Here is a 23,924-nt window from a genome sequence, read left to right on the forward strand (position 1 = left end):
TTAGATAAACAAAGTGAATGACGCGTACCATTATCGTTCTTCTCGGAAGGTCGATCATTAGCCTATGCTAAATAAAACTCAGTGAAATAGATGATAGTTCATTATCGTTTTTCGCGGAAGGTTTCGATCATTAGCCTATGCTAAATAAGACTCATTTGAAAGAGAGAATAGGTCATTAAAATTTGTAAATAGTTAGAAAGTATTTTAGAATGGGAATTAAATATTTTCTTTTGAAATCCATTAAGCATATTTAGAAAGATTAAAAATTGGTTTTGAGGAATATTACGAATGAGAGTTGGTGGTGGAAGATTGATTTGTGAATCTGGAAGGGATATTTAGAAAGTAGGGGAATGGATGAGAAAGTGAGATCAGAATGTTTTGAGCTGTCGAGAAGTGAAGTCGAGTAGTAGACGGTAGTGTACGGAGAGTGAGAAAGCCGGTGTAGTTCCGTGAGTGTGGAGTATCTATCGTGGAACGAGAAGTAGGCCAGGTCGAGAGTAAAAGAACCTCCTTGAGCCAAGAGTGTCCCGGTAGCTGATAGCAGTTTCGAAAAAGGTAGAACACAGCATCACAACAGAAGCAGGAACGAGAACTATTCGAGCTAGTTTTACAAAGGAGAACATTACTGGAAGCCAGGACGAGGTTTGATCGCAGCCAAGGATAGCAGGAAACGGGTCTTGTGTGAGGACATTTTCAGTTCACCAGGAAAAGGTCAGTCTCATTTGTTTGGACATGAATGTATGGGTTTTTCGTATTAAATTCCACATAAAAAATTGAATAACATAATCAATAATATCAGAAAAGCTTCATCAAACTTAAATAGAGTTGTGCTAATAACTCCTAATAGTTAAATGTTAATAAAAACTTTCAATTGAAAACTAAAAGGAAATAAGATTCCCATTTGTAAATGTTATGTTTAAGAATAATAAGAAATAGCAAATATTAAGCATTGATTGCCTTTTAAATAAAATAAAAATATTTTGATTATAATTGTAACCCATATATGTGTATTTTTTTTACTCTTTTCTTTTCTATCCCGATTAGGAACCATTAAGAAATATTTGAAGCCACGAAAGTAAGTAATTAATTTATAATTCGCCCTGAGATTGAAAACATATTGATATGTGATCTGGTTAATTAATTAGATTAGTATTAATACATTGATTAAATTAAGTGACATATAAGAATATTATCTCATATCAATAATCAAGATCACATCAGTACATACTGACTTGTTACTTTGATGGGCTATGTTATCACTCTCATAGAGAAGAACTGGCTTATATCTACGTTGCCATCTTCTGTGTTGAACGATGGAGATAGCTTACTCTCATAAAGAGCCACATATGGTAATACAGCCTCTCCATGTCAGTCGTCCTCTACATATTCCTCATATGTGGCTGTAAACATAGCATAACTGATTCTTTTTGTTCATTTAGCTTTTGTGGAGAGATAAATTTAAAGTCATTATTTGGGGGTTTATATATTGAAGATATAGTTCAATGTTTTACTTCAAGCGTGAGAGTTGCCATGCCATTTACCTCCGCATAGGCCACCGACAATATAGTATTTTGTGGACGATTTCCGAAATAGAAATGGAAACGTCAAATAAACGCATTTTAAATTAAAATTGAGGGTTAATTCCCAATAAAAATAGTAAATTATATTAGTACCTATCTAGAATTGTCAGTATTTGCAGGGAGAAGGCAGTTTAAAAAAGAAGAGAATAGTAATGATATTGCGGTTGTGACAAATTAATTATGATGGTGACCAAATCACCAGACCAAACATTTTAGTTGACAATAGATATTCCGTCATCCCTTTTCAAATGACGTTTATTTAATCAATAATTTTAATATTTATACTAAATTGACATTTATGTGTATCATTTCGTTTACTTTTATATTTTACAATGTTCCAATTTACAACCATATTTTTACTATTATTGTTGTTGAAAAGGCCCAATTCAAGTGAATCAAGAATGATAAATAGTGAAAGGTAACGTTTTTATTTTTATTAACTATTTTATTAAATATTAATTATTCTATTTGTTTACATAAACACATTTTTGCACAAAAAGATTTTTTTTTCAATTTATAATATATTAGATGCTAGTTAACGTAACCAAATATATAGTGCAGTCACTGAAGATTTTCACCTCCGATTTAGTTGAACCTCCATCGATTTCCATGAAAATTGGTGAGTAATTAGAGGATACCTCAAGGAACAAAGGTGACATGATGCCAACTTGCGGTTTTACCCTGGGGGTGGATGTCACCCCTTTTCGGGGGTGAAAATTATTTTATTAAAAATAATACCATAAGTCGATAGAGGGACAAATTATAAGCAAAATTTGTTATATAAAGTTATTAAATATATATATTAAATAAATCAACACTTAAAGACCAAAGATTTTATTTTTTCGTAAAAAAATGCATGTTTTAAATCGGTTTTTCACCTATAAATCAAAAACTATAAGCTTTTACAAAAAAGTTATTATTACTAAAATTGAAGATAATAATAAATTGAATACATTCCTCACATAAATAACTAAACTAATGTTAGTTCAAAGTGATTTGTTGGCAATTGAATGTGTATTTTTTTCGACCAGTATTCAAATCTAAGTATTCAAGCTTAAATAACGGGAAAACGATGCAATGTATAAAATATTCCTGCTAAACATTTGCCAAAGTACTTCGGAATACCTATCAAATGAGCTTCAGAACAAGGTAATATCGTCAAAATTAAGCAAGTTATAATGAAAATAAAAGAACCGTTTCGAATTTTTTAGGAAAAAGTGAAAAATAAAACATACGCCATTTCCACAAAAATTAAAATTTATAGTAATCCTTACAAAAACTTCTTTATATTAGCATAAGTAATGTTTTCGATAATTTTGACCGGTATAGAATGCATATTTTTGAAAAAAAAGATATGATTTAAAAAAATCATAATTTTTAAAATTATTGTATTTCTCATATTCTTTTGATAATAACTCCAAAAATACTCAATATACGTAAAAAATTTTATATAAACCAATTTTAGTTTTCTCTGTGCCAAATATTTTACCTGTTTTACTATTTCTATAGGGTAAAAAATAACCGAGATAGAAATGTTTAAATCTTAAATTTTGCTGTGGGAACCATGCAACCGGGGTCATTTAACCTTTTATTTTTAAAAATTAAGGTGTTTAAAGTATTAGGTTCAACGTGCTTAATATCACTTGGAATAAACTTTCAAACAGTCTTTAGATGAACCTGATATCGTAAACACAAACAGAGTTATTAAAAAAAAAAACAATAACATTTTTTGGAAAAAAATTTTAAAAGATAAATTTTGAAAAAATTTTGAAGCATAAATTTTAACGCTATTAACATGTTCGGGGGCTCATTTAATAGATATTTTTAAGTATTTTGACAATAAATGTTTAATACGTTTATGTTATAAAATGCATCAGTTTCCCGTTATTTCAGCTTGAATACTTCGGCGAGTTTTTTACTCGCCGAAAAAAATATACATTCAATTACCTATAACTCACTTTTAATTAACATTAAAAGGTTTTTGTAGTAAGGGCTTAATTTAATTTTTTATTAGCTTCAATTTTGATAATAATAACTTTTTTGTAAAAACTAACACTTTTTGAGTTATTGATGAAAAATTGGTTAAAAACATGCATTTTTCTCAAGAGAAATTAAAATCTTTGATCTTTAATAACTCCAAAAGTTTTGATTTATTTTAATAACTTCATATAACAAATTTTGCTTTAAATTTGTCCCTTTATCGTTTTCTAGTAAGGAGTTTATTTGATTGTTTATTAGCCTCAATTTTGATAATTATAAGTTCTTTGTAAAAACTTATAGTTTTTTGATCTATAATAACTCAAAAAGTTTTTATTTATTTTAATAAATTTATATAACAAATTTTGCTTATAATTTGTCCCTCTATCGAATTGTGGGGTTATTTTTAATAAAATAATTTTCACCCCCGAGAAGGGGTGGCATCCACCCCCAGGGTAAAAGCGCAAGTTAACACCATATCACCTTTGTTCCTTGAGATATCCTCTAATCGCTCACCAATTTTCATGCAAATCGATGGAGGTTCAACGAAATCGGAGGTAATAGCTCATATCCACCTTCAGTGACTCCACTAAAACTGGAGATTTTTAATATTAACATATTTATGTAAACAACTGCACATGTACTTTGTATTTCATAAGACCCCCTTCCTGCAAGATTTTTTTCCTTTATATCTGTTATAGGTATTTGTCGTTACGTTCATCCAGCCTACCTTCATTTTAATTTAAGAACATGTTTGACTACCTACCTTCGTCTGTTTTTGCGTATGAGTAAGATATTTCCAAATCAAAATCTGTCAAAATGTTTCTAAAATATAGAAATTAAAATCGAATATTTCTCCTTTAGCTAGGCTATCAGCTCTTATCCTTTCTGGCACATGCAGACTGGATCAAAGCATCAATCTCTTCTTGCCGTATTTGTTTCCACTTGTTTGCCAGCGCATCTTCTATTGCTACAACAGTTTCAAATTGGCCGTAATTTTTCCTAATTACCCTTTGCAAGTTGTACCACAAATGCTCTATGGGGTTAAAGTCCGGACTTCTAAGAGGCAAGGCTAGTACCTGAATATCAACATCTGAAAAGTATTGCATTGTTACCCTGGCTATGTGCGGCTGAGAATTATCCTGCATTAGGAGAAAATTTTCACCTACGAAAGGCCACATGTACTTCCATTCTCTTATGTACCTAACAGTATAACGGCTACATTCTATTAACGCAATAAGATATGCTTCCAAAGAAATGCCACACCATACCATTAGACCTCCGCCACCAAACTACACTCAAGGAGACAAACAACAATGGACAAGGCATTCTCCAGGCCTTATCTATATGGTGACCATTAGGTTAATATCTCATCCCTTGTTATAAAACAAGACTCGTCTGTAAACCGAACGTTTTTCCAATCTTCCGTATTTCCGTAGCAACAGAGAGTTTCAAGCGTTGCTTTTGATAAGCTGCGTTCAATAATAGGTCTGTACATGGTAAATGAAGGTAGGGACACAAAAAAAAACCGCTTATTCCAAGGGAGTAATCCCAGAACACTTCCTATATGCAGACGACCTTTTGTAAAGTAGAGGCTAAGATATAAGTGGCACTGTCCACTTTGTTCGAATTCTATGACAAGAACTTCCTAAAACCCAACCCAAACAAAACTAAAAATTGCGTTTTGTTCTGCTCTAAAAACTGACATGGGCATGGACATGGACATAGACATGGACAACATGGACATTGAACACTTAAATGTAAACAACATTGCAAAAAAACAAGAAAGTAGAGTTCAGGGACAACTTCTTTAGAAAACTCACAGGGAGTGTGTTAACTCACTCTGAGTTAATATATCTTATTGTGTTCATGTTTTAATGAAATTAACGCGAGAATTCGATGAAATAAAATAATTTTGACATAATATTCGAAAGTCAAATCAGTAGACAAAACTTTGGTTTTGACAGCCTTGTCAAAGAATTAATTTGTGTATGTATTTTCATATTAATTAAATTAATTGATTATTGATGATATTAATTAGATTAAATTGTTCCTAACGCTTGCAGAAAGTCTCTTTTCCGCACTCGACTGCTTGCCGAACTCCCGCTTCGCGTCGTTCGGCAAACTGCAGTCGCGTGCGGAAAAGTATGACTTTCTGCACTTGCTAGGAAAATAACTATTGTACTCACCTAAACTTTGATATAAAATTTTTTCCAACCTGTACGAATTTACATTTTGATTTACATGTAGTGTAATCTTATTTTACTGTACTAATACTAGTATAGATGGCTCTATACTAGGGATTAAATTTTATTTTGAAATGAATATTTGCATATTTTGAAGTTTCTTTGTTATATTTAGTATTTTCACGCTATCATTTTGTTGGTGCTTTGGTATCTAATTAATTCAATGACCTAAGCAGCATGAAGCATCTATATAAGTTTTTATATAATAATGCATTTAATTGTTAGTGAAAACATTCAAGAAAGTGGCGATTACGTAGAATTTGAAGACCTAGTGCCTATTCACGAAAATTATAGACCAAAACATAAATATAAAATTGGTACCGGACACAGAACTAGGTTAACGAGGAGTTTTCCAGATGCGAAACAAATACATGATCTTCATTGTGCAGTATTATACAAAAATAAGGAACCGGCGGGAATTCTTCAGGTAAGGAAAATGACTATCTTTTTAAACTGGGCGTCCCAATAATTTATAGCGAAGCTTGGCGATAACTTCTGCAAATTCCTCTCTATCTTGCTATACGTGGGAAAGATAAGTTGTTTTTTTCGATTTTTCACTATATCTAGCAATTTTCGATCCATGTTGATCTGTCATAGAACTTCTTCGTTTCTGACGTGCTCACGTGCTCTGTCCAAGAAATCGTCAGTATGCGGTAAAATATTCACATCTCAAAGTTTTCCAGATTTCGCATTGCGGTGACTTTCAATGTCCATGCTTCCATGCTAACGGATGCAGGTTGATTTGTACATAGCATTTCACTATGCGGTATCGCTGTTTCAAATCGTTGGCATTTATATCCTTTTACTTACCTTACTGGCCAAGATATATGCATCCTTCTAAACTCTATGGGATGCCCGTTAATCGATACATTTATTGTGGGTGGGTAACTTTTGGAAGTAATCATTGTTTTTGTTTTTTGTTTTTCTTTGATACCATATCTTAGTCCTTCCTGAACTATTCCATCCAGCAGAATTTGTAGACCTTTCTCGCTGTCTGTAATTAGTACCGTTTCGTCGGCGCATCAAATAGTCTTGATATTTTTCCATTTACTTTTATACCTTTATTTGCACCATATAAGGTAAATATCTAAAGATTTCTTTTGAATATACATAAGTTAAGCAATAGACGGGATAAAACGCAACCGTATCAACGCCTTTTTGAATACTTATTCATGATTTCGGTATCACCAATCTATGTTCTATCTAACAAAAGCTTGGGTTTGTATTATTCTGATATATATTTTATTTAAATAATAATTATAATTTATCACTGTTACTAATAAAACACTCGTATTCTAAGGTTATTCCGTATTTATATCTAGAATAGTTATCCTAAGTATAAGTTAAGGTATTATATAGAACGAAAATAATTTGTTACTAATAAACTCGGTATAAGTTAGATACATATAAGTATTCTCACTTTATTCCGAAATAATAGTTTGGCAACGTCGCAATCTTCTGCACAAATACATAGAACAACGATAGATTGTGTCAATATGCCAATTTTGATTTTTCTCTGTAACTGACAAACCAAATTAACCTAGGCGAAAAGTTTTTTTTAATTCGTTTATATAAAATACCAGCTTCTCAAATCCCAAAGTAGATTTAAGTCTACAGTCAATATTAACAGAGTTATTGAAATTGTTTATAAGCCAAAATTGACTCTACTTTTGCAAAATGTTTTCGGAATAATAAAAATGAGTTTTTATTGCAGTATTATTTTTTCATATGGTTTCCACAGCATTGCTGTATCATTATTATTTTCTGAACTCTTGGGAGAAACAAATTGAATAAAATTTAAACTAATTGACGAATCATCTTGAAATTTTCTGGGCATTATATGGACTATTTGACTTAACTTTTCATGCAATATCAAAGTCTTAAATTCATTTTTGCAAAAGTTATAGCAAATTTTTAATTTTCGAAATTTTAGTCTTACTTTGCCATTTTCGAAACAACAAATAATCGGACCAAAATTAAAAAACTGCCATTTTAAACCTTTGCTCATCTGCTAAAAGATGAATACCCCAAATAAGATATTTAATTACTCCATTTTTGCCTGTAGCGATTTAAACGAGAAAACTGCCATTTTTGACCCTTATCTGTTAATAACTAAAATTCTCGTCCCAATTGTGATTGGCATTTTTGTATTTATAATGTCTTAGGTATATAGTACCCAAAGAACCCATCTGCAACCTGTCTGCTCAAATTTCCCGACAAAATCCTTATTTGTCTGGACTTAAAAACCTTACACCCTCTTTAGAAAAGCGATATTTAATTCTGAATTCCTTAGCGGTGTATTGTGAAAAGGGATTTATTCTTTCTTTGAAAAGTTTCCTTTTTCGTGTATTTTCTATCATGTTAATTAAATTATCAACTTCTTCGACAGCAGCAATACCTTTTAACCCATTTTTTTATTATATAATTACTCACAAAAAAAATTAAAAATAATATATTGTTATGATCTGCTTCTTATTAATTTTATATTAATTATTATTTATTTGATTAATTATTTAATTGTCGCAAATCATACATAAAAATGAATAAAAAATCTCAGGGTGCCTTTTTATACTATTAAAAAAAAAACTAAATTATCTCACGTTATACTTATCTTCTCTCGTGGGTTCAGTATCTCTTAGTTGATCCTAATCGGGATAAAATAGGGAAAAGAAATAAAGCAAAATATTAAAATAAAAATACAGAATTGTCTTTTATTTATCAAAATCAATACTCTGAAATCTATCGAATCTAAAAACCTGTGGACACAGATGTCCGAATGAAATTTTTACCACTTAAATTTACTATAGTTAAAAAAAAAACAATTTATCGGTTTGTTCCCGATGACTTTGGTAAAACAAAACTAAACAAAACAAATTTATGTATTCGCAAGATTACTTATATTTACTATTTATATTTTGAAATATTGGAATTTTAATTCATATGCTTTTTACTCAAAATTTAGTTTCCGAACATAAAAATCTCTTTCACATAAATTGACTGACCTTTTGCTTCACTCACTCTGATGTCTTCTCGTGACCCAAAACAGCTCTCCCTCGTTGACTATGTTAAAGGCTACTCATCAAAGCCTCTCTCCGTTGTCCAGCTTCAAAACTATCAGCATACCAGCACCAATTCTCCAACAAGCCGGGTCTCTTTTGACACGTACTCGATTCAAACAAAACTCCAAAATTTCTCTGCTCTCCTTCTCACAATAATACAGAATCAAAGAGGTATTTCTTCTCAGTTTGATCTGTCTCTCGTTCCACTTTTCAACACTATTCTCCACTATCAAACAGCCACTGGTATCTGCTAACTATCTATCCACTAACACGTCGAACCGCTCCTTAGCGATGCCAAAAACATAATGACTTCTTTTTCACACTCTCTCAATCATTCTAACTACTTTTCCCCTTCCACATTGCCAAACATCAGAAACCTCGACTTTTCCATTCGACAAACAAAACAGTCATTTGCAAAATTATTCCGACAATCCTAATTACTTTCGGAGAAACTCTACAACATATACTCGTGTTGACACAAAGATATTAAATTTCCAACTTTCTTTTAATTATCCATTTCTAGAAATTGATAATTACCTATACCCTAAACAATCTTTTTCCATTTTAAATCTAAATACATCGTTATTTTCACTTTAATTATTCACAAAAGTCTTTAATGGTTCATCGGAAAGCTCATTAAAAGAGAAATCTACTTACATCCAAACTACATTCTAAGAAATATCTACAGCTCAATATACAGGGTGTATCAAATTTATGTGCCCGCGTTATTTAAAAAAAAATTAATTTAATCTTTATTTTGCTTTTGATTGATAAAATTGAAAACACAATAATATATTTTTGCCTTTGATGACATAGTCATAAAATAGGTTATACCAGACTTAAAGAAGGGTGTGGGTCGGTATAAATTTGAACTAAATTCTTATACCAAGTATAACCTATATCTAAGTTATTCCATGTTTATTGGTAGTGATTTTGCCTATACCTGATTTATTCTCAGTATAACTTTTATACTTGGTTTATTAGTAACAGTGTAAGATTATAAAAGTATTACGTTTTAGCCATTTGAAGATGCTTATCGATTTTTTCCCATAAAAAGAGAGCCTACTTTAGTTGAAATTCAGCCCCTTCAAATAAAAAGTCAACCACAAAAAACAAATGATAAGAGTGAACTAAATAAAAGCCACACCAATAAAAAACGTTCAAACACTGCCACATTTTTAGATGAAAATTATCCCTCCGTATTCACTAAATTTCAACTAAACAACCACTTGGCAAAGATGAGAGTTCAAGATTCAATGAAGAAGAAAACATTGTTTAAGAGATTGAATACTAATAGTACTAACAATTCGTCCACTACAGGTAATGACACTTTTGGAAATCATAAATTAGTAGAAAGAGGTTTGCAAACTGTTTTAGAAGACATGGGACTATTAAGTGATACTGCAAATGAAGCAGAAAACAAGGAAGATGCCGAAGATGAAAATTTGGAACTTGGTACTAACAAAATAAATTTAATAAAGGACAGCAAGTCAGAAGACCGCGGAAGGAGACAACCCGATGATGCCGATACTACTATAGATGTTTTACTAAACGATACTGATATAAGTACAGCTTCTAAATCAAACGAAACCAATGGAATAGAGGGGTAATGTATAATAAATTCTTTTCTGGCAAATTTTACGCGACCGCTGCAACTTCATCCTCCCATCTTTTCAGTGGCCTTCCTTTTGATCTTGCTGCCTGCATTTTACTATCTAATAGTACATTTTCGGCAATCGTTTGGCCTCCATTTACACTACAGAACCAGCTCATCGAAGTCTTTGAAGTTTAATGAATACGATCGGTGCCTCTTTGAACAGTTGGTAGAGTTCATGGTTGTACCTGAATTCCAACTTTCTTTTTGTATTTTCTGTTATCACCCATGTACCATGACCATACTATTGGTCTGATGATAGTTTTGATTCTCGTTCTCCATTGTGTATTTGGAACAGTTGGGCGAGTGAAAAATAAGTTTTTCCCTTTACTATTCTTCTTTGAATTGCTGATTCCTCTGTTCCATGCGTGATTAGTGCAACTCCCAGATATGTGAAACTTTCTAGTTTCAATATCGTCCTCTAATTCAACTGTGCGTCGGTTTTTCTCAGCTGTTGCCTGTGTTAGCTTCTTTTCCTTTGGATATTTATTTCTAGTCAGGTCTGTTTTGTTCCTGTTTTTAATTGTGAATATATTCCTGCCGTCTCTTCTGTTCTGCGAGACATAAGAATTAAAAGCAAAGTAATTCGTCATAATAATATAGATATGATAATAAATGCGAAAATGTCATTAGGAAGGAATAAGAACCTAATGTGGTAAGACCGATTAGGCATAAAAGACTGATAAGATAACTGGGTTATTTGGAGCACATAGAACTCTCTAAACCAGCAAAAATCATAAACCAATAACACGTGGTGGGAAAGCGACCAAAGAAGTATCCAAAAATACAATATAAGGAATAAGTACAGGGGGATTTGAGAGATCTCGAAACTAGGGAACGAAAGCTAGAAATAAAGCTTACAGCACAGGATTAATTGAACAGGTAAAGATTCAACCTGAGCTGTAGATAGTGCCAATGGTGATAGATATAATTATCTGCTTATTTTATCTCATAAAAGTTTTTTCTCTTCTCTTACTTTTCTCAAGTTTCATCGATATGTTTTTCATTCCTTATGTATCATAATTCATAGGTAGCGTTTGCCTTTCTTTTCATTGCTCTTTGCGACATTGCGATTTCATCAATAGTTGCTCTAGCCTTGGGAACCATCCAGTCTATATATAGTGAAAACTGAGATGAAACACTTTGTTTATATTTTCCTTTTAAGATATTATTATGGTTGTTTATTATTTTTTTACACATCTAGCTTAATTTATTCAACGCTGCCTAAATCATTTTAGTTCGCATTTATTTTTCTGTTGTCTGATTTTTCTTTATACCTATTTAAATTTAAGTTCACCGTGTAGAAAAAGAAGAAGAGAACATCTCAAGTTACTGTTAATTAATATATTATCTAGATTTATGTAATTGTTTATTTATTTCCTTTTTTAGTGTGGGTAACACAAAACTGAAAAATACAAAAGCTGTTAAAAGATCTAGTAACGATGAATCAGATTGTATAAGTTCAAACTTAAAAGTAAATGAATACGAAAGAAGAGTTGAAAGAGAAATTCGTGACAAAATAAAAATGTTGCAAGAGGAAGTTATTAAAGAGATAGACAGTATTAAAAAAAAAGAAGAGGAAGCTAAACGTAAGAAAAGGCAAGTTATCACTACGTTATTAGATGAGGAAACTCACGATATTGATCCCAACTATCATAATGAAGATAGCAATATGATTCATGTTCGTAAGAAAAGAAGTGCAGCAAGGTATCAAAAACCTGATACAGATTCTTTACAAAGAAAAGCCCACAAAGAGGAAGAAGTAATGTATAGGACGGAAGGTTCAAGCAGACGAAAAAGAGATCTAGGCGAATATCAGTATGATGATGAGGAAGCCTTAAAAAATGAAAATGAAAATTCTAACGTTGTTGACGAAGGTAAGTGTTTCTGTCGCTATTTATACTAATGTATTATCTAATTATTTTCAGTTTCTTAAATATTTTTAGTGATATTATATAATTTTATCATGTTTTGATATTCATCGGTGACCGCGATTCTTCGGCCAGATTTTCTGTCCACTTTCAGAATAAGATTCAAGAAGTCGCCCACGCGAAACGTGGTCCAAATTTTTTTTAACAATTTTTTTAATCAAATTGCAAAAATCAATATTTTTGGCCCGGACAATTTTTTTTAGGTTTTTTGGACTATTCTGGATAAAAAAGGTTTCTTATAATGTTTCTCTAAAGTTGATAGTATTCGAGGTAAAAGCATTTTAAAATTGAAAAAAACGAAAAATGGCGATTTTCAAGGCTTAAGAACTCGTTTAAAAGTTATTACTGTGAAAGTCAGAAAGTGACCAAATCAAAGTTTAAAGCTCCCCTACCAGGTCCTGAAGAAATTTTTGTCATTATTTGATTACTAAGCTGTTATTTTTAAGTAAAAATAATGAGTGCCATGCACGTATTAGGCGGCTGTTCATGATGAGTGCGAAAGAGATGCCATTCAGGCAGTCCAATGGCGCATCTCACTCGCACTCACATTTACAGTCGCGTCAATACGATCTTACCGCTCATTATTAATAAATAAAAATGACAGCTTAGTAATAAATTAATGACACAAAGGGGGCTTTAAATTTGATTTAGTCACTTTTTGACTTTCATAATAATAATCTTTAACTTAGTTATTAAGTCTTAAAAATGGCCATTTTCGCGTTTTTAAAATTTTAAATTGCTTATAACTCGAACACGATCAACTTTAGAGAAAAATCACAAGAGACCTTTTCTGTCCAGAATGGTCCGAAAAATCTAAAAGAAAGAATGTGTGTGTACTTTGTACGCACGTAAGAAGTTATACTTCTGTTATATGATTTCAACTAAATTAATATACTTTAAACAGTTTATTTATATTTTATTTAAATATTAAACTAATTTTAATACTTACTACTTCTCCAAATTTTTTATTAAAACAGTGCCAAAAATTAAAATAATAAAAGAATAAAACACACACAAACAAACACATTGAAAAATGCCACAAATGATTTCTGAACAATGTAGGAAAAAATTTTAACTAAATACGTATTTTCTGAAAAAAATTATATAATAAATAAACTAACAATCATAAAATGTACAAAAAAAATAAAAAAATAAAAGTTTCCATTGGGGTTCGAACCCGCTTATCAGCGCAGTTAGTATTGAAATTCATTCACCTTAAACTTTTACCCACGGAGACCATGTGTCATCATGTGCGAAGATCAACTAACTAAACGAATTAAACTTTTGACGGTTCTGAATTTAACCAAATTATTTTGATTTTGAATTGAAATGATTTAGAATTGAAAGAAATATTAAAATACAACAAAACATAGAGTAAGAAAACAATATATTAGGTGAATATTGATAGAAATTTTGATAGTAATCAATTTATGTAAATCAAAGCATTACATACTATTTTGGTAGGTTTTTTTAAATTTTCCAAATAGATTTTCCAAATTTTCCAATTATAAAATTTTTTATTAGGATACTGAAACATTTACAATTATTACGTACCTGTCGCTTTTAAAAACTATTTAAAAAGTCACTACAATATTATAAACTGGCTTTTTTCTCTGCCATCACAACAATAAAAACTAATATACACAACATTAATTTGTTTATTCAAAATCTCCATATTGAATAATTATTGACAGATGATTTTAACACCCAATCAGATCCCGTATAACGTTTATACCATACTGTCGGTGTGCGCATGCGCTCAGTAAAATAAAAATTTACCCTCGTACCTGAAGAAGTATAACTTCAAAAAATTTGTCCGGGCCCGGAAAAAATTTGTATGGATTTTGGCAATTTGATTAAAAAAAATTGTTAAATAAAAATTGGACCACTTTTCGCGTGGGCGACTTCTTGAACCTTACTCTGGGGTGTCTTACGAATGTGATTATGCAAAAAATCTCATGGGAATATTTTCTCCAAAGAATCCGCCGTTCTCGCCTTGTCTATTCTAGATTAATGTTTGCAACTGTGATCCACTGTTCGTTTACGCATTTCTTTATGCGCAATATGTTTTTACTTATTTCCACAAGGGCTAATTATTTTCCAATTTTTATTCTTGGTCTATTTTGGCTCGCAGTTCTCGTACGAATTATATTTATATCATCATTCAATCTTCGCTTGTCCACTGCTGAACATAGATCTCCCTCATAATTTTCCATTTATTTCGATCTTATGGCTCTTGCATTCAATTCCTATGACAACGTTTTAGATCATCAGTTCAATGTGTTGGTGATGGTACCTATCTGCGTCGGTAGGCATAATCTCTTGGCCTCCATTCCAGTATCCGCTTTGTCCATCTATTATCTGTTATTCGAGCCACGTGACCTGCCCAGTTCCATTTCAGTGTCGCTATTCTCTCTACTGCATTAGCCATCTTTGTCGTAACTGGCAATTTGGGATCTTGTTTCGTAGTGCAACGCCCAACATAGCACGCTCCATCTCCCATTGGAACACACGGATATTTTGCACTGTTCTCCTTGTCATGGTCAATGTTTCCGTTTCGTAAGTCAACACTGCCAAAACACACTGATTAAAGCTTTTTCTTTTAAGGCATATTGGTATGTCAGACGATTTGAAAATATGGTTCAGCTTGTCGAAGGCTGCTCATATTTGAGGCGCTCAGAGCAACAGTGGCCTAACCCCAAAAAACGAATTTTGAGATAAATGCGCAATCTTTGCATTCGTATTTCCATTTATAAACGAAACAGGAAATACCGCGGACTTCTTCTGGTGAAATTGCGATATAAAACTTTTAAGAAATTCGCAGAAATTATTAACAGATCTCACTGGTATTTATTTGATTTATTTTAACTCTTTATCTTTTTACATTGCTACGTTAATTATTGAAATTTAATTATTTCATTAATACAGGGTGTCCAGAAACTCTACTGACTAACGAAGACAGGAGATTCCTTATAGTCCAAAAAGCCACTGCGCATCCGCTAGGAAAAATATTCTGATTCGGATTTTTTGCACAATCTTACTCAAAAAGGACTCCTTTTAACAAGTTTGCATGTTGACAGGACCAAAATAAGGTCAACAATTTTTTAAACGTTTTTTTTTGTTTTTTTCCTAAAATTATTTTTTTGCATGGAAAAAAGTTTTTTTTAGGTTTTTTTGGATTATTCCAAACAGAAAAGGTCTTTAGTGACTTTTCTCTAAAAATGATAGTTTTTGACATATAAGCGATTAAAAATTGAAAAATTGCGAAATCGGCCATTTTTAACCCTCAAAAACTATGTGAAAAACTGAAAATTTGAATGTTGCCAAGGTAGGTAGATATTCTTTAAACATCGATTGATGAAATCCCGAAGAGTTTTTTGCAATACAATATTCAAAACTCCTTTGTTTTTTAATTGCTAATCAAGCGTGCACGACACTATTTTCCACCGTTGCATGTGTATTTATACAGTATAGTGCAAATGAACGGAATAAATTCGTTTTTTACGAATTTTACGATAAACCGGCGACTTTAAGGAAAAATCCCGAAACAGGTCGATTTTTATTTTTAAGTTATGATATTGTGACATATATGGTATACTAGTGACGTCATCCATCTGGACGTGATGACGTAATCGATGATTTTTTAAATGAGAATAGGGGTCGTGTGCTAGCTCATTTGAAAGGTTCTTCAATTCTCTATTCAGTAATATAAACATTTATATAATTATTTATACAGGGTGTCCAAAAAAAGTTTAATTAAATTATTTGAAAAAAAGAAGAATGTATGTAATTTATTTAATTCAAAATACATTTTACTGTTACCCGAAAACTAAAAAATGTTTATTTCACAAATAAATATTGCTTTTCGATTAAATTCAGTGTTCAAGCCAGCTCCCGCCAGCCACCTACCTCTTGGAAGTTTGAACATTTAATTTAAGCGAAAAGCAATGTTTATTTGTGAAATTAACTTTGTTTTCTGATTTTTGAAAGCAGTATATTTTGAATTAAATAAATTACATACATTCTTCTTTTTTTTACAAATAATTTAATTTAATAAAATTTTTTTGGACACCCTGTATAAATAATTATGTAAATGTTTATATTACTGAATAGAGAATTGAAGAACCTTTCAAATGAGCTAGCACACGACCCCTATTCTCATTTAAAAAAAATCATCGATTACTAGTATACCATATATATTCCACAATATCATAACTTAAAAATAAAAATCGACCTGTTTCGGGATTTTTCCTTAAAGTCGCCGGTTTATCGTAAAATTCGTAAAAAACGAATTTATTCCTTTCATTTGCACCATACTGTATAAATACACATGCAACAGTGGAAAATAGTGTCGTGCACGCTTGATTAGCAATTAAAAAACAAAGGAGTTTTTAATATTGTATTGCAAAAAACTCTTCGGGATTTCATCAATCGATGTTTAAAGAATATCTACCTACCTTGGCAACATTCAAATTTTCAGTTTTTCACATAGTTTTTGAGGGTTAAAAATGGCTGATTTCGCAATTTTTCAATTTTTAATCGCTTATATGTCAAAAACTATCATTTTTAGAGAAAAGTCACTAAAGACCTTTTCTGTTTGGAATGATACAATAAACCTAAAAAAACTTTTTTCCATGCAAAAAAATAATTTTAGGAAAAAAACAAAAAAAAACGTTTAAAAAATTTTTGACTACCTTTTGGTCCTGGCAACATGCAAATTTGTTAAAAGGAGTCCTTTTTGAGTAAGATTGTGCAAAAAATCCGAATCAGAATATTTTTCCTAGCGAATGCGCAGTGGCTTTCTGGACTATTATGCTTATAGGATGGCGCTACAAATTATGTAGCGCCATTTGACCAAATATAGGGGTAGGTTGTGTAGACCCTTGTTAATGGGAAGATTTAATGTTGCTGCTTTTATTGATATATTTAATCTAAATGTTCAATTTGTGGGTTAGGCTACTGTTGCTCTGAGCGCCTCATTTATGTCAGTGGCGTACAAATAACTTTACGTTTTCATCATGGTATTTCTGAAACATATTATAGTCATTTATTAAATATATTTTGTTTAATCATTCCATATTCAAACATAGAACTTTAAGCATCTAAATATTGATTATAATTGATATTAAAAATTTGTTTTAGTCGACCGTAGGAATGACTTTGCTAGTGACGTTTTTAACAAAGATGGATGCTTATGTGATAGAAACACTAAATATTGCGAATGTCCTAATGATTTCAGTAGAAAATTAACCAACATTGATGATGACTACAATAATGATAAACAAGACAACGATTCAAAAACTATAGTGAAGAAATCTATACTACAAGAATGCAGCTGTGATAAGAATGGCAAGAATTGTAAATGCGATAATAACAGTGACCAGAATTTTGATTATGATGAGAACGAGAATAATGACGACAAATATGTAAACAAGAAATCAATAAGTCCATCGTGCACCTGCGACAAAAATGGAAAAAATTGCAAATGCTATAACGAAAATTCAAACCTAATATATGATGATAACGGTAATACTGATGAATCTAAATATTTAAGTAAGAAATCCGTAAAACAGTCATGTACTTGCGATAAAAGCGGAAAGAATTGTAAGTGTAGAAATAACTTAGTAAATACTATACCATCAATTCAAGCTGATTATGAAAGTGATTATGATTATAAAGACGCTTCCAATGAGCAAAATGACAATTTGAACGATCAAGATCTAAGAAGTTTTAGTTCCAATGAAGACGTAGCTGAAGACAATTACATTGACTACTCTAATTCTGAAGACATTCAAAAAAGGGCAATAAAGCCTAGAAAATATGTCAACGAAAAAACTTTTCAAAATGGAGAATACCTTGTTGACTTGGAGCCAGACGTGTACAAGCTAGAACCTATAGATAATTCTAGGAATAAGCGTGAGAATTTAAACGATCTGCTATCTGCAGAAGGAAATGATAATGCAAGAAGACAATTATTTGCAATTAGACAGAGGAGTATGGTACCTCTTGCGAGATCTCGAAGGCGAATTTTTAAAGAAGAGAATAACAAGAAGCCGAGAGAATTAATCAATATGTCTCATGAAGATTTATTTGGAGCGCTTCCTCAGAGTTTTGATGGAGAACTTTTAAGATATAAGAGAGTTAGAAGGAGCAAAAGAAAAAAGTGAATAGAGTAAATATACTATATTGGCTTTTGATCTTTCGTATATTTCATCACTATGCATATGAGTTTGGTATTAAGAATATCTGTAGGATCTAAACTCAGACATTAGAATGTGAAACACTTTTTCATAAAGATATTACATGATGAACTATTATAACAATGTGCACTGTACTAAGTAAGAACTTCTATACTGAATCATGTGTAAACCTGTTTTACTAAATAAATGTTTATTATATTTTATATTTCATTTTAATTAATTAATAAAAATTGTGAGTATAATAATCCTACAGTTTATACAGCCAAGTGACAGCATGTAATGACAACATGACAACGATCTAGTTGGTAGATATGAATTCGGTTGATCTTCAACTATATGAAGTAAGTATTCCAGTTTGCAAGATACAGTTATAAATATTATGCAGTAGTAATCTTTTGGCTAGCGTACCCATTTTGTACATAATATACAAAATCTGATCTGGACCTGGGGCTGTGTTTTTCTTCTTCTTCTTTTTCATAATCTTTAGATCCCTTCAGTGCGTCGGATGTCGGGTTCCACCTCTTATCCATGTCTTCCATGTGCTTCTATTGGTGGCCAGGTTCTTCTTATCTCTTATACTCATGTGTCTTCTTTTACCTATATCCTGGATCTGGTCCATCCATGTCTTCTTCGGTCTTCCCTTTTTATTTTGTTTCCCATTTTGGCTTCATGTACCTTCTTTATTAGTCGTTTTTGCTCCACTCGTGGCCAAACCAGCTCAATTGTTTGTTTTCGATGTTCCCCATTATTGGTTCTTGTTCCAGCTCTCTCCTTATATCTTCATTTCTAAATCTATCAAACTTGGTAACTCCAGCTATTTTTCTCATGTATTTCATCTCGGTCGCGTTTATCATTGATTCATGTTTCGTTTGCACAATCGATGTTTCCGCTCCATATGTCATTATCGGATTTACTATGCTGTTATATACTCTGAGTTGAGTTTTGTTGTCTATTTCTGACTTTCCAAAAATTGTATTATTTAAATAGTAATATACGTTAGCAGTCTTCTTCAGTTTATTGCTTATTACTATGGCTATGGTTTTAAATATCTTAATGTCATATTCCATTTCGGATGAGGTTTTGTATAATTTAAACGGATTTATCATTAAATAAGTAATCAAAAAGTCGCTCGTGTACCTGCGGCAAAAATGGAAAAAATTGCAAATGCTATAACGAAAATTCAAACCTAACTATGATGATAACGGTAATACTGATGAAACTAAAGATTTAAGTAAGAAATCCGTAAAACAATCATGTACTTGCGATAAAAATGGAATTTTAAGTGTAGAAATTTACTAAATACCATACCATCAATTCAAGATGATTATGAAAGTGATTATGATTATAAAGACGCTTCTAATGAGCAAAATGAACGATCAAGATCTAAGAAGTTTTAGTTCCAATGAAGACGTAGTTGAAGACAATTACATTGACTACTCTAATTCTGAAGACATTCAAAAAAGGGCAATAAAGCCTAGAAAATATGTCAACGAAAAAACTTTTCAAAATGGAGAATACCTTGTTGACTTGGAACCAGACGTGTACAAGTTAGAACCCATAGATACTTCTAGGACCAAACGTGAGAATTTAAACGATCTGCTATCTGCAGAAGGAAATGATGGAATTAGACAGAGGAGTATGGTACCTCTTGCGAGATCTCGAAGACGAATTTTTAAAGAAGAGAATAACAAGAAGCCGAGATAATTAATCAATATGTCTCATGAAGATTTATTTGGAGAGCTTCTTCAGAGTTTTGATGGAGAACTTTTAAGATATAAGAGAGTTAGAAGGAGCAAAAGGAAAAAGTGAATAGAGTAAATATACTAGATTGGCTTTTGATCTTTCGTATATTTCATCTCTATGCATATGAGTTTGGTATTAAGGATATAGTCGGAGAGATAGAAGCGGATTTTCTGCGCGATAAGTAATATGGAAAAACTATACGGGGATATGTTGAATTAGTTGTGTACATGACTTTCACCAACGATCGGAAACCAGAGTTGGGGCCGAGGGTAGTTATAAGGGGTCAAAATCGCGGATTTTATTATTTTTTTTATGACGCTCATGATCGAGATAGTGCACCAAAATTTGGGTATAAGTAGGTCATGACGTAACTAAGTAAAATCTCTAGGGGCAGAACGCTGCGTGGCCGACAAAGGGGTGGGGGTAGGGGTGAATATAAAAAATATAAAGGGTTTTTTGCGACGTTCGTGATTGAGATAGTGGACCAAAATTTGGGAATAGGTAGATCATAACATTACTAAGTAAAATCCCCAGAGCCGGAAACCAGAGTTGGGGATGAAGGTAGTTATAAGGGGTCAAAGTCGACGTTTTTATTATTTTTTTTGTGACGTTCATGATCGAGAGAGTGCACCAAAATTTGGGAATAAGTAGGTCATGACGTAACTAAGTAAAATCTCTAGGGGTGGCACGCTGCGTGGCCGACAAAGGGGTGAGGCAGGGGTGAATACAAAAAATATAAGGGGTTTTTTTGCGACATTCGTGATTGAGAGAGTGCACCAAAATTTGGGAATAAGTAGATCATGACATAACTAAGTAAAATCCTCAGAGCCGGAAACCAGAGTTGAGCATGAGGGTAGTTATAAGGGGTCAAAATCGCCGTTTTAATTATTTTTTTTGTGACGCTAATGATCGAGATAGTGCACCAAAATTTGGGAATAAGTAGGTCATGCGGTAACTAAGTACAATCTCCAGGGGTGGAACGCTGCGTGGCCGATAAAGGGTTGGGGGTAGGTGTGAATATAAGAAATATAAGGGGTTTTCTGCGACGTGCTAGATTGAGATAGTGCACCAAAATTTGGAAATAAGTAGACCATGACTTCGCTAAGTAAAATCCTCAGAGCCGGAAACCATAGTTGGGGATGAGGGTAGTTTTAAGCGGTCAAAATCGCAGTGTGTATTATTTTTTTTTGTGACCCGGTACAACATTTGTCCCCCACGCAGCGTTCCGCCCCTGGAGATTTTACTTAGCAATGTCATGATCTACTTATTTCCAAATTTTGGTGCACTATCTCGATCACGGACGGCAAAAAAAACCCCATATATTTTTATACTCACCCCTGCCTACCACCCCTTTGTACCCCAAGCAGCGTTCCGACCCTGAAGATTTTACTTAGTTACGTCATAACCTACTTACTCCCAAATTTTGGTGCACTATCTCCATCATGAGCGCCACAAAAAAAAAATAATAAAAACCGCGAATTTTACCCCTTATAACTACCCTCGTCCGCCACTCTGGTTTCCGCCTCTGGGGATATTACTTAGTTATGTCATGGTCTACTTATTCCCAAATTTTGATGCACCATCTCAATCACGAACGTCGCAAAAAACCCCTTACATTTTTTTATATTCACCCCTGCCCCACCCCTTTGTCGGCCACGCAGCGTTCCACTTCTGGAGATTTTACTTAGTTACGTCATGACCTACTTATTCCCAAATTTTGGCGCGCTATCTCGATCATGAGCGTCACAAAAAAAAATAATAAAAAACGGAATTTTGACCCCTTATAACTACCTTCCTTCCCCACTCTGGTTTCCGGCTCTGGGGATTTTAATTATTTATGTCATGGTCTACTTATACCCAAATTTTGGTGCACTATCTCAATCACGAACGTCGCAAAAAAACCCTTATATTTTTTATATTCACCCCTACCCCCACTCCTTTGTCGGCCACGCAGCGTTGAGCCCCTAGAGATTTTACTTAGGTACGTCATGACCTACTTATTCCCAAATTTTGGTGAACTATTTCGATCATAAGCGTCATAAAAAAATAATAAAAACCGCGACTTTGACCCCTTATAACTACCCTCGGCCCCAACTCTGGGTTCCGGCCGTTGGTGAAAGTCATGTACACAACTAATTCAACATATCCCCGTATAGTTTTTCCATATTACTTATCACGCACAAAATCCGCTCCCAGCTCTTAGACTAATATCTGTAGGATCTAAACTCAGACATTAGAATGAGAAACACTTTGTCATAAAGATATTACATGATGAACTATTATAACAATGTGCACTGTACTAGGTAAGAAATTCTATACTGAATCATGTGTAAACCTGTTTTACTAAATAAATGTTTATTATATTTTATATTTCATTTTAATTAATTAATAAAAAGTGTGAGTATAATAATCCTACAGTCTATACGGTTTGAGCTTCGCTGGTGTCGCTCCTAGCGGATTAGTAATGCAACTTTCACCGGTAATTTATTATTTAATTGTTATCGCTTAATATTTACAACTCAAAAAAGTAATTAAATTGTAATCGATTTTTTAAAGATTTTGCTAATCATTTTGACGTTCTATTGATGAAATGAAATATTAATTTCTTACTTCGGATACTTTCACAATTATCGTGTAGATGGCGCTAAGATTAATAGATTAATTTATAATTACATATTACGGAACATTAAGAAAACTTAAATTCAGTATTTAAAACGTAAGTATATTTAAGGTAAAAATATATTATACCACAGCTTTGACCAACTAATATTTTTTATAATTAATGTTTTTATTTTTAATTTTAAATTAATCACTTTGACATTTATGTCAAATTTCCAGTAAACGTTTACAGACTTGTCACTACTGGCGCTCGCGAATTTTTAAATATCCCCTCTACGTACGAGCTCACAGCGTATACAGCCAAGTGACAGTATGTAATGACAACATGAACGATCTAGTTAGTAGATATGAATCCGGTTGGTTTTTATTTTTTTCCGGATTTACAGTTGATTTAACACATCAATCACTAAATATGTAAGTTAGCATTCCAGTTTGCAAGATGCAGTTATAAATATTATGCAGTAGTAATCTTTTGGCTAGCGTACCCATTTTTTGTAACATAATATACAAAATCTGATCTGGACCTGGGGCTGTGTTTTTCTTCTTCTTCTTTCTCATAATCCTTAGTGCCCTTCAGTGCGATGGATGTCGGGTTCCGCCTCTTATCCATTTCTTCCATGCGCTTCTATTGGTGGTCAGGTTCTTCATATCTCTTATACTCATGTGTCTTCTTTCACCTATATCCTGGATCTGGTCCATCCATGTCTTCTTCGGTCTTCCCTTTTTATTTTGTTTCCCATTTTGGCTTCATGTACCTCTTTTATTAGTCTCTTTTGCTCCACTCGTGGCCAAACCAGCTCAATTGTTTATTTTCGATCTTCCCCATTATCGGCTCTTGTTCCAGCTCTCTCCTTATATCTTCATTTCTAAATCTATCAAACTTGGTAACTCCAGCTATTTTTCTCATGTATTTCA

General features: G+C 32.5%; 1 protein-coding gene across 3 annotated transcripts; it reads left to right on the plus strand.

Annotated features, from left to right (window-relative positions):
• Positions 1 to 1,839: 1,839 nt before the first annotated feature.
• LOC114333925 (AP2/ERF domain-containing protein PFD0985w-like) lies at positions 1,840 to 18,850 on the plus strand. 3 transcript variants are annotated; one of them, XM_028283922.2, is made up of 6 exons: positions 1,840 to 1,998; positions 6,029 to 6,230; positions 9,882 to 10,182; positions 10,240 to 10,468; positions 11,906 to 12,393; positions 17,590 to 18,850. In XM_028283922.2, the coding sequence occupies exons 1-6, from the start codon at positions 1,913 to 1,915 to the stop codon at positions 18,612 to 18,614; spliced, it is 2,331 nt and encodes a 776-aa protein (XP_028139723.2). In that variant the 5' UTR covers positions 1,840 to 1,912; the 3' UTR covers positions 18,615 to 18,850. The 3 variants fall into 3 exon arrangements, with proteins under 3 accessions (XP_028139723.2, XP_028139724.2, XP_028139722.2); XM_028283923.2 differs by having other exon boundaries at positions 10,243 to 10,468; XM_028283921.2 differs by having other exon boundaries at positions 9,882 to 10,468.
• The last annotated feature ends 5,074 nt before the right edge of the window (positions 18,851 to 23,924 follow it).

This window comes from Diabrotica virgifera, chromosome 2 (assembly GCF_917563875.1).
Source record: "Diabrotica virgifera virgifera chromosome 2, PGI_DIABVI_V3a".
In the NCBI taxonomy this organism is placed as follows: Eukaryota; Metazoa; Arthropoda; class Insecta; order Coleoptera; family Chrysomelidae; genus Diabrotica; species Diabrotica virgifera.